Genomic DNA, 12,776 nt, shown 5'->3' with positions numbered 1-12,776 from the left:
TGGATTATTTCTCCCCTTGTAGGCCACTTAGGCCTACCTCTCATACTTTGCACTTCAATTTCCAAGCCTTTGATACAAGTGTCAAACAATGGCAAGAGGTTGCAATACAAAGCACTCAAAATGACCTCAATGGTCTCAAGTGAAGAAGTTTAATGTGTAGATTTAAAGACTAGCTTGTTCCTCAAATTGGCTCTCAATTGGCTGCACCAGGGCCGCTCCAAAACCGTCTTAGGGGTGACTATTGAAGGCTTTCACCAAAGAGCAAATACGAACGAATAAATAAAAGGCCTTGGCTAATAGGCTCGAGGGGCTGCCCTCTGACTGAAACACTACCTTAGATTGCATCCGAACATGGACTAAAAAAACACTAAGAGCTCCTTTGTCATCGAAATAGGAGGGTCTTCCTTGTTGGGCATTTCCAACCAATGCAAACAAGTCAAGTATTTGATGACTCCATACTAGGGTCAAAAATGACAAAACTTACCCTTGGGTAACTGCTCATGACTTTTTCATCCCTTTTAAAGAGGACTCACAATGGGCCATAAATATAGTACTCTATCGAGTACTGCAATAGAGCCTAGAAGCAGGCATGTCTACTACATCCTCTTAGAAAATATCCATGTGGCCACTATCTAACTTGCAAATGTTGCATCTTTACATCTTGCCATTCTCTCCACATGGATCGCAATGGCTAGAAGAGCTTATTTCATGAGAGAGAGAGAGAGAGAGAGAGAGAGAGAGAGAGAGAGAGTGTGTGTGAGACCATGGTCTATTTTTTGCATTTACCACAGTGGCATTTCCACTCTCCGGATTGGTTACACAGCCTCACGTTTTTTTCTACATGATTTTGTATGAGGCTTTGACAAGATCATCCTAGTTTTATTATATTTGGTCATACATAATAGAAGTGGTTCGCAATCACATAGGGATTGATAAACTATCACGACAAGGGGAGAGCCTTTAAAAAAATTATGGAGTTTCCTCTATCTTCGAAATTGTTGGCGTACCATGAGTATTACAACATTTGCATATCCAAAGACAAAAAGGGGAAAAAGGTCCAATGCAGAGGTGACCAGAGTTCTGGAGCTTCATGACAGTGTGAAAAAAGTTGAAAAGCTAAATTGATGCTGATCTGCCGCAATGCTTCAGGCTGCCTCTCGTGTCACATTATACAACTAACAGGTATTGGAATTATTTTCTGACCCAGCTTCAGGGTACAAAATGGCCCATCTGTCCTTTCTCAGCTCAGCGACCCAAGCTAATGTTGGAGAGCCTCAACCCTGATTACTCAGAAATACAATCGTTGACCTTAGGCCTTTGTTAATGCCCAATCAAAACCCAGAATACGGACAAATTTAATTCAGTGGCAGTTTCTATACTACTTATCAGCCATTGTTTCATGCACCGGTTACTTAATGATGAGAAAATGAACACCGTATCATAATGGGAAAAGATAGGTTTCAAGCTCTGGAAAGCAAGTGAACGAGCCACAATGGAGTGTCACAACGAATATTTCACACCTCCTTTGCATGAAAAAGTATCAATTGAAAGATGGCACAAATTAAACTTGTCCCACCAACAATGTAAAGTTGACCTCTGCCTATGCAAATAATAGTACAGAATTCTTGTGACAACGTAGAATATGTTACGATGTAGCAAGGCGAGATCAAAGAAGCAGAGCTGGATTGGTACCAACCAGCTTTCCTTTCTTCTCACCTTTGTCGTTGAATTTCTTCAATGTTGGTCCAGCCAACAAAATCGCAGCTGCTTCAACATGTTGCATATCCAATATAGGATTCTCTTCTAGGCGCAAATGCTGTACCAACCGAGAAAACATATGTGGCTCAGTTACCTTTGAGATAACGATGATATTATTTTAGTATTGATTACAATGTGAGCAGCAAACAAAGGACGATGCCTGATATTTTATGCTATTGTTTAAGCATTCAGATGTAGATATTCAATGTAGGCTGAGCATTTAGACCTCAAGCATGGGTAGCGAAGGAAAGCCTTTGAACGTCGAAATCTTGTTCTTGCTCGCAGCCAAGACCTTTGCAACAGAGAAACATTAAAGAATCAGTTAACAAGAATGCATATGCATTAGTAACAAGAATAGGATACAAACTGGACAGGACCCTTAGGTAGTTCATTTCCAATCTTCTTTGATGATTGGTTAGAAAAAGCATCATCTCCTTTGATTCACCTGGGAAAAAACTTTGTTAAAGTTGGCATTGTCTACCTGAAGTCTGGGCTGTGTTGCCATGGCCAATGATTTCAGCTTGTTTTGGGCAACAGAGAGAAACTGAAAACCGAGCAGAAGTGTCAGCAGACCAGAAATGGAATCTTTCCTTAAATAAAACAATACTTGGAGCTAATATTGCCATTTCAGTTTGAAGAATGAAATAGCATGGGTTGATTAAAATCCACTCTTGAAAAGGCAGGAAAGAAGCATATCATGGACTTTCCATAAAACATCTACAAACTGGAATTATCAAAAAGGTCTATTTCTCCATAGAAAGCAGAAATTCCAGTTCCTCTAATTAGTAAAACCAATGAGATGCCAAGCTCATTGTCAAAGTTTGATTTAAAATTCAAGTGTAAAAGTGAAACTTAAAACAAATGGTTTGGATGCATTCAAAAACCACTTGGTCTAATTTGCTAATGCTCCAAACTGCTGATGTGAGCATCTCAGGGAGAAAAGTTTTCTGAAATATGACGGACCGGAACTGGAGAGTCTTTCATAGAATTGGTTTTTAGTATTTCCACCCAGAAAACCTTGTTTATCGTTAGCCAATCTTTTTCAGATAGCATGATGTAAATTGTTCATAGATTGTTTTTATTGGTATAAGAAACAATTTGAATGCTACCTATTGAGTATGCTTCATGAAATCACAAAGCCGGTGTACGTAATCAGGGCAGACATAGTCGTGCCAAACGCTAGCACTACGTGGAGAAGGTTAATCAAAAAGTAGTCCACAATCTCTTCATTCAAGCTACAACTGCTTGTGAAGACTATACGATTTCATTTTAGTCAATCTCGAACGAGCATCAAGGGCAGCATCACTTTGTTAGTTGACCATAGGGTAGCCTTAAGGACTGCCAAACCATCAGCCAAGGCTAGATGCAGACACGAGAGACATGGCAACAGATGAATAGCAGTAAGAGGTCAACGTGTCAGCCACAAAGGATGCCACATCATCCACAGGAGTATTTAGTAGCAAACAGCCCAGGTCAGCCTTCAAAGAAGACCACGCAGGCAGGCAAGTACTGGCAGATTTGCAACAGCATTTTATATGCCAAGTAGAGCTGACAGACCAAGTAGGGGTGGACAGACTGATTCAGTCTATGAATGGCATTACTTCGAGCAGAGAAGACATGGCATACAGCATTATTGAACATCTGTGCTAAGATTGGGGCCAAGACCTCCTGTCCATGTGCAAAATGCTCAAAGGCCTTGTGGTCATGGGCTCTCCGGTTGTGGAGCTGATGCAATGCAGCCCACACATTTCATTCGGTGAGCAAGATGGATGCGGTGGGCTTGGGTAGGGAGAACATATCATGTAGTGCATGGATCAGGGCATCATGGAGTGATGTCGTGTATGTGTGCCAAACACCTAGGTCTGTAAGTGCAAAGAGAGAGAGAGAGAGGAAAAAAGAAAGAAAAATGTATTACCGTCTGCGAGAGGCCTTGCAAGCCTATGAGACAAATGCAAAGCCAAAAGGTAGCTCATACAAGCCACTAAGGGCTGAAGCAAAGGGCACACTAAGGGCCTTGCTGAAAATTGAAAGCTAAAGTGCTAAGCTAGTGAACAAAGTAGTAGAAGTAGAAGTAGCAAAATATCAGAAGAGTATCAGGTGCTCAGAGCTAACGCTCCTAGCACATGCCCAAATTCCATATATCCAAGTAACCTAGTGGCTCTCTGATGAGATGTGAGAGGCTCTCGTATATGTGTATGTCGTGTATCTCGATGCAATGGAGGGCATGGTCTCCTCGATCTTTGTATCAGAAGGGCTACATCAAGCTTGACTCCTCGTCTCTGGCAGTCACCTCTAAGGGCGGACCTCGATCGAGCGTGGCCCTCTCCGTGTCGCATGTGGAGCGCATGTCTCTTGTCTCGTAGCATCATGGTGGAGACTCCCATTGCTAGTCCATGATGCTCTCATCTCAACAAGCTCCTCTTCCTCAACTTTGACGACAACTAACTCAGATGCATAGAAATCTGTAACAAGTGTGTGTGCTCCGTCGATCTCTGTGACCTATGGCCTCGATCTCGACTACTCTCTTGTCTGTCGCATCAATATATCTCTCTGTCATCGCATCTCAATCAGATAGAGCCCAACACAGACCTGATCGAAAAAATGGATCAATCGTGTAAGTGGACCAAAGCCATACCCCTCCTGGAAGAGGTAGTGATATCGTCCTCAGACCTCATAATAGACTGGGCAGACACATAGAAAGTGCTCCTCTGTCTCGATCTCTGCCATCTGGCATAGTGTGCAAGTCCTCTGCTCTCTGTGTCTCAATCCTCAACTGATGTGATGAGACTCGCAACTGACTGATGGCGATCCTCAATGGATGTGAGACTCTCTTGTCCTCAAGATACTGAGGTCCGATGACAAGACCATGCTCCGAGAGTTGATGGAACCCTTCTTTGAGATTTGTAGGCAATGATCCATGTAGAAGTTAAGGTTTATGCAAAACTAGCAACATTGATAGTGCCTCCATGTTGTACTGAAAAGGCATCAATGAGAGAAAAGAAAGATGTATTAACATCTTCAAGAGGCCTCATGGGCCTTCCAACCTATCTCAACCCTTCTGCGAGGGGATCGTCAAAGCCGAGGTGTCACTCTTGATACGGCTCATCAGATACACACATCACAAAGACCATGCCCCCGCCCATAGCAAGAGATAACTCGACAAACGCTTCTGGAAATATAATTTGTTTCTTTCAACACATTGTGTCGGTCCTTCGTACGCTATGTGGGAAACAACAATCATTGGGCCACAAAGAAGATTGAAAATAATCTCAATTGGCAATGGCTCTGGTGAATGCTGGTGTTGTTCAGGGGTGAAATCAGTGATAGGACGTTGTCCAAAAGTTTATGGTAGAAAACTTTACAAGACTACCTAACTAAATTCATTACTATTTATTTGGATGATTTCTATGTCTATTCTTCCGATAAAAATCATCTCTACTACTTGAAAAATGTATTTTAGAGATGTCGACAAGTGGGTACTCCCCTCAATCTAGCTAAGAGTGTGTTCTGTGTCCGAGTTGGTATTTTTCTCGGCCATGTTATTTCCCAAGATGGTATATGCACCCAGCCAAGTAAAATTCACGCTATTCAACAAATGTCAAAGCCTAAGAATCTAACTCAATTGCATTCTTTTGTGGACAAGCGCTTTATTTAAACATTTTGCCAAGATTGCAACTCGTGAATGATGATGAGCAAGATGATGAAGACTCCAAGCTAGCTTCTATTTTGCACTATAGAGGTCATGCAATCGTTACACTGAAGTCAAAAGATATGTGGATCAAGCTTCTTCGACAATCTTACAAGTTGAAGGGCACCAAAGTATGGATAGCAGAGGAGCTTACACAAGCTCAACTCAAGATTAAGGCAGTTTTACCGTGAAGGCTTAGCACTAATCAGAGAGTTTAAGTCAAAACGAAAAGGCTCTCAGTTTTAAACTGATGTATGGCTGTTTACTCTTCCAAAATATCATGTAGGTACTCTAGTTAATATGGGTTGCTTTTTGCACTCCTTGGGAGCTGCCATAAAGCAGATGTACTAGAGGGTTTCTTGCTGTCCTATAGACCTTTTGGTCTCCGATGGACGTTAATAGACTTTTTTTCTTTCTTTCTTTCTCTCTCACTCTCTCTCTCTAGAAAATAAAATACAAATGGAAATAAGCTTAATACATCTCAAAATTTTGCTATTAAACAATAATTTAATTACTTCCAACGAGGCTGAACATCGATCAACAAAACTTTTTATTGTCAAAAATTGTTACAACCACCAAAAATTTTGACAATTGTTAACACCACCAAGAATTGGTACAACAACAATTATCGACAATCTTGTCGCCACTACATTGATGAGTTGTGGCATACTCAGGTGCAACTTTGATGTGCAAGGTGGTTTTGTGCTTCTTGTTGGTGCAACCTTGCATTGGAGCCATGAGATGGAGTTGACAAATAGATTTGCATACGGGAAATCAAAGCAACAAAGATTTCAGATTAGTACAAGGTATGTTAGAAACATGGTGTGAGGGAGAGAGAGAGAGAGAGAGAGAGAGAGAGAGAAAGACATAATGAAGGCTTTCATTCATTCATCAAGTATATCATGACAAGTGAAGTACAAGCCTTTATATAGCTACACACTGACACCTCTAGCACCTAGTGCATATGGGATAAGTCCCATGATGACACATGGCACTCACACGTGACTCACACACACAGACTAGTACTAGATCACCTAGTACTACACACCAACACATCACATGAACACACTCTTTAGCTATGATATCTCCAACACCCCCCTTCAGAGCAAAGAGTGTGAGACCCAACGCGCAAAGAGTAGACCAAATCTGCATGTCTCTGTCTGTCTGTCTCTTTCTCTCTCCAGAAAATTCAACAGGGATCTATAGGCATATCAATCAGTGCTCAGTGGTATGTACCATTGACCAACTCTTCCAATGATGCAGCAGCAGCACAGAGATACCTTGATTTTCAACAAGGATGGTGAGGTTCTGATGTGTTTGCAACATGATTTCCATGCACAAACAGGTCCTGACATAAGCTACCAGAAATAAATGTTAATGTCTACAAAAGATGAAAAGGGTCTGTGAGAACGAAAAAGGATACAACTTCAATGTAAATGCTATAAATGCACGGCCCATTTTCGCCCAAGAGGACATAAATTATGCTTGGGACAGTTTTGTCTCTCGTATGCAGAATGTCATAAGGGAGTATGGCAACTGGCATATGACTGAATGGAGGAATGAGGTTAAATGGGCAAAAAGGACAGCACAACAATTGACTGAATTTTCTCAGTTAAGGCCTCTCTCTGATTCAGAAAACGATTCCCTTTCACATGCTCAGATTAAATTGACTGTTAATGATCAGAGGAAATTGCACAAATGGCAAATTAGGGCAAGAATGAAGCCCCTCATGGATAAGGGCTGCTCACCAAAAGCCTTTTTCTAGGGCTTGCATGCTACTCGACAGAAAAACTCATGTCTGAGGGTAAGGAAGCTTGATGGCTCTTGGACGCACTCTTTCTCTGATCTCCAAGATGAATGCCAAAATTATTTCTAGAAATTGTTCTCCGCTCCTGGTTCCCCATCAAATCAAATGATTGATGCTAGGACTGAATTTCTCCAATATGTTTCTGGAATAGTGGAAATGGATGATGCTCTTATCTTGGAGAGACCTTTTACTGATACAGAACTTGATAATGCATTGTTCCACCTCAGCAAATACAAGTCCCCTGGCTAGGATGGCCTTACGGTGGAATTTTATATTTCTTTTTGGGATGATTTGAAAGAAGTCCTCTTGCAAATGATCAATGTTGCCTGGCAAGAAAATCAGTTGCCGCACTCTTGGAAGCATGGCATAGTCAAACTTGTGCCCAAAAAACATCTGTGTGACCATATGTCAGATTGGAGGCCTATTACTTTGATGCCTGTAGTTTACAAACTCATTGCCAAAATGATTGTGCATAGGCTTCACAAAATACTGGATGCGGACTTCATCCTCATCAGTATGGATTTGTGCCGCGAAGACAAATCCATGACAATATGCCTTGACTGCAATTGAATATGCTAAGTATTCGCATCAAGATGTGCTCATATTGCAGGTGGATATTGCTAAGGCATTTGACACTGTTCAATGGGATTTTATCTCTCAAATCATGCCAAAGTTGGGCTTTGGTCCCAAGATAGCAAATGCAATTTACTCGCTTTATTCTGGCTCTACTTCTCAGTGCATTCTTGGGAGTCATCTGTCTCCATCATGGACATTGGGTCGATCAGTTGAACAGGGCTGCCCTCTTAGTACTCTCTTCTATGCCATTGCGACCCATCCCCTTTTCATGTATCTTGATCATCTTACAAACACAAGACAGATGACTGGTCTTAAAATCCCTGGGGCTGCATCTTTTTTGGCACAAGCATATGCTGATGATTCCTTTTTTATGCCACAAAATTCTCCCCGGGAAGTTCACATGCTTATGACCACTCTTTCATTATATGGTTTGGCAGCGGGATTGCATGTCAATTTTGACAAATCTAAATTACTTCCCCTGAAACAATGTGACTGGCATTCTATTCTTTGGCCAGGTCAGGTGGTGCATTCCAAAGATGTAGTCAAGCATTTGGGATATCCCCTAGGATGGCATATCACCAGGAAGCAACAGCTAAAATGGATCTTCCAAAGACTTCAACATAAACTGGAATACTAAAAGATCTCTACTTGGCCTCTTCATGTCAGGCTCAGAATAGTACAGTCCATTGTAATGTCCTATGTCCAGTTCTATTTGCCTTTGCTGCATTGGTCCTCCAAGGATATTTCAGCCTTTATGTCTCAAGCTATGGAGATGTTATGGAGGACAAAAACTGTTGTGAAAGCATTGGGACTAATAAAGATGGAAATGGTGTGCTCTCCTAAGATGCATGGTGGACTTAATGTCCTCAATATAAGATATCATGTACTTGCAAGGAAGGTGACTATGCTGCATACTTTTTCCCACCAACAACAGCCTTGGACTTGTATGCTAGCATCCATGTGTGTCAACATGAGGACTTGTGCTTATGGTCATTGGACTATTGATCATTGGGAGGTTGTCATTGGGAGATTTGTAGGAAAGATATCTGGCTGTCCTTTCTCTACTGCTCTGATACTTGATTGGAAACAAGTACTTTCTAAGGTCAAATGGGCTCCTGATAATTGCTCGGGGACAAACTCAATGAGGAAAGAAAGTATTCATTGGAGTGCCATCTTGACTAACAAAATTTCCCTTGTCTCTCTTGACATAGAGGATATTTCAGCTGGACAGTTGTTGAGACCTTGGCTGATCAAATAAGGGTGTATTTCGAAGTCATATCAGGCATGTGGAGCTTGTTTTCAGCCCCTAAAGTGCCTTATGCAGCTTACACACTTTATCTTCCTGTCCACACATCAAAAATCCAATGGGCTGACTTATATATAGACTCTTCTGCAAGTCCACATGTCCAACCGATATGCTTTCAAGTCATAATGAGCAGCCAATGAAACAGTACACTCGATAGTGATTATCCTAGACGTGGCAGCAGAGGTTTAATCATAATCTATTTCCTTTTGGTGAGCAAATAGCATTGCCTCATACCTATCAATAGTACCATCCTCTCCTTTGTAAACACACTTTGTTCCAATTGCCTTTTCGCGGAAAATCCACCAGAACCCATGTGTTGTTCTTATGGATCGACTCCAATTCAACTAACTGGCTCTCATCCAACATTCACTCTCTTAAACATCCTCAAAGCTGTCAAGTTTATCTGCATCACAAAGTGTACTCAGCCAAGAAATACCAACATATCATGCTCTTTCAAAACTTCTTAAATCAGCCCTTGTTCTACTCGGAAGAGAGGACAACAGCTTGCTGTCTTATAAAGTCTGTTTCAGCCACCTAGGAATTGTTCTAGCTTCTCGTATAGCAACACTCTTTTCTCTGACAATTTCTTCCACATCCTCATGTTATGGGCTATTCATCACCATGTTCGGAATCCAAAGTCTGTAACTGCTGACTTTCTGCTTTGCCATTTACTTGCAATGTGAGCAGCCCTGTAAACTGCTATCAACTGGTAGTGGGAGCAGCCCTTCAAACACTTCATGTGAACTTATAGAAAGCTGTTTTTCAAACTCTGCAAAGATCATATCTCTACAGATAAAAATCCTTGGACTGAGTATTGCAAAGACTGTATCCCTTGCTTCCCCTATCATAGCCAACAAATATGCATTTCACAACCTAGTCATCCACCTTACCTCTAATTTGCTGAAGCACATGTGCATAGGACCACGCAAATTACTATGTATGAGCTGCAGTTTTCTAACAGCTTGAACAAATCCATCCTTTGGAAGGCATTCCTATGCATCTTTCCCAATATGCATCCATCACAAACATGTTTTGGAGGGGTCTCTAGTGTAAGCATATTCAATACTATATTGCATTTTCATAGAAGCTACAAATTGCCATAGTTTACGTAGTCAGATCTGACATGCCCCGTGATTTTGCTTTTTATCATTGCAAATGTAACTGATACCTCACAAGCGTTTTGCTTACTACTATCATGTGTACACAATTGAGACAAGCAATGATGTGATGAAGAGTGCCTGTAATGACCATCTAACAGTCCTATCCTCTATCTCTGACAAAGCATTGTTCATCCTCAAAAATAATAGCATATCCTCTTTCGTCAAAGAGGAAACAGATAGCATATTATTTTTTATGCCTGAGACATAAAGAACGCCTAAAAGACACAAATCAATACCATTGACAACGGAATAATCTTTCCAACTCATTTCATAAGACAAGAAACAATTTTGTCAACAAGAGCAAGCTGCAAATCAAAAAACAAGGGTTTCTATGGAGGCTGTGTCTTGATGGACCACTCTCAAAATTCCAAATTATATTTGTAGTATCAATGATCACTTACATTGACCCAACTGCCCTCTAGATTGAGATCGTATCTGTTTATAAGAAAAAACTACTCTTCAACCACAATTTGCTGAAGCATTATCTTTCTCACAATTTGGCGCATTGGAAACTAAGACAAACATTCCAGCTTCCTTCTTTCTCTTTCTCCAACCTTTTCCCGCATTCCTTAATATGATGATCTCACTTCTTACAATAATGGCATATTCCTTTCTTCTTTGTTTTGCTTGCTTCATCCTTTGCCTTGTGAGATGGTTATCCAACAGCATCTTTAAACTAGAAACCATCGTTACTCAGGGACTACAAGTGCTTGATCACTACTATGAGATGAGGAAGACTTATTATTTATTGTCTTCAAAACTAGAGTCTCGACGTCAAGGATAAGTGAGAGATTTGTGAAAGCTTAGGTAGGATCTGACCATGATTACAATGTCCTTAAGATCGTCTTTTTTTGAAATGATCTTGTCAATATTGAGAAGATGCTCTTTAAGATCATGGATCTTAGTTAGATGCTCAAAAATATTATCTCCTTCATGCATACTCAAGTTCATAAGCTCCTTCTTGAGAAAAGAGACCCTTGTCTCAGGTTCTTAGCCTGGTACATTGTCTACAAGACATGCCAGGCCCAAAAGAGATCCTACAAGACCTAATGTGAGGAATGATAAACCTCTTGATTGACAAAGAAATCAAGGCAAGAGCTTATGCATCACAAGCATTCCATCTTCTATGTTCAACTGTAGCAGGTGCAATTGCGAGAGCGGTAGGTCCAAAAATTACTACAAGGTGCTTTCTGCCAAGCGTGGCTAGCGCATTGGGAGTGACATCTGTAAGAAAAGGATCGTCCCCACTTACAAGTTCCCATAAACCTTTGCAACCAATTGGTTTTTAACCATGAAACTCCATAAGGAGTAATTGGCGCCGTTAAGCTTGTTTTCTTGAAATAAAGCTCCACTAAATAAACCATCATTCTGAGCCATTGCACGAATTGCCCACAACATTTACTTCGTATCAATGGTTTCTACATAAAATAAATACACTGACCCAACAAGCCGATGCTTGCATTCTGATAGCACATGCAAACAAAATTTGCCTTCGCACGAGGGCCAAAAATGTAATAAAATAAAGCAAAAGCTTTCTTATGCCAGCTTTCCTTGAGTCCTTTTACTTGCAAAAATGCTCAACGAAGCTCCAAAAAATGATTCACAGACAACAAAGCTCCACAAATCCAAGTGTCTGTGCAAATTTTGGATGTTTGTGTAAAATCCGGGTCAGTCAAGATCCAAAAGCGAACAAAAACCCAAGGAATCGAATGAGGTCCAAGATCGAGAAAGAATCCACAACCTGAATGATTTGAGGAAGAATCCAGAAAAAATCATCCGGGGCTAAAGGATCCGAGAAGCAAGATGATCTGAGGCAGAAGGATCTAGATGCAAGATGATCTGAAATGGATCTGGGGTGCAAAGACAACCCGTGTAATTCAAAATTAAACCAGGCAAAATCAAACAAACTAATAAATTGGTAAACAGGACCAAACCAAAAGCAAGAGTCTTGCAAATTCTAAAGCAAGAACCGGACGAACGGGATCAAGAACCGAGCAAATCTGGGTCAAAATCCGAACAGATCGGGAATGATATCGAACCAGCTGTGTGCAAAATCCAAGTGAAATGAGGCTTGTTTCATGAAGGCAATGATAACAAGAAGCTTAGAAGGATTATTCATAGAACATCAATTCGAGTCTACGAGCTAGAAGCTACATGTGCTCTATAGGCAGCTTAGCCATCTTATGATCACAGCCCAAAAGATGCTAACTCTAGACTTTGATGGAAAAAGACAGCTAAATTCAAAATTCCCAAAAAGAGGAATTTCACGAACAAAAATAAAAAAGTCCCGCCTTTACAATACTAGTCTACAATGAATGCATAAATTACTTAAAATCGCAGAACATGAGGTAAACTCGACGATGACCTCGAGATTTGGAAGCTGTGGCAAGCCACTCAGTGATGTGATCTGGTTGCCAGCAAGATACAGTTGCTGCAAATAAAACGACAGCAGCATTGAATCAATGGCCACAGGAATAAAAT

At 40.9% G+C, this 12,776-nt stretch overlaps 1 protein-coding gene across 2 annotated transcripts in view; it reads right to left on the bottom strand.

Moving 5' to 3' along the window:
- The window catches only part of LOC147901099 (187-kDa microtubule-associated protein AIR9-like), a 54,304-nt gene that overhangs the window by 26,986 nt on the left and 14,542 nt on the right, over positions 1-12,776 (bottom strand). For both annotated transcript variants that reach the window (XM_087375567.1, XM_087375568.1), the window contains 4 exons: positions 12,661-12,726; positions 2,240-2,302; positions 1,985-2,050; positions 1,717-1,816 (listed from right to left, as the gene is read on the bottom strand). In XM_087375567.1, coding sequence (XP_087231693.1) covers positions 1,717-1,816; positions 1,985-2,050; positions 2,240-2,302; positions 12,661-12,726 — 295 coding nt within the window. The remainder of the gene's footprint in view (positions 1-1,716; positions 1,817-1,984; positions 2,051-2,239; positions 2,303-12,660; positions 12,727-12,776) is intronic.

The sequence above is a fragment of the Dipteris shenzhenensis genome, chromosome 6, assembly GCF_047967505.1.
Source record: "Dipteris shenzhenensis isolate YYH24624 ecotype China chromosome 6, Dip_SZ_1.0, whole genome shotgun sequence".
Lineage (NCBI taxonomy): Eukaryota > Viridiplantae > Streptophyta > Polypodiopsida > Gleicheniales > Dipteridaceae > Dipteris > Dipteris shenzhenensis.
This window is presented reverse-complemented; position numbering and strand designations above follow the sequence as displayed.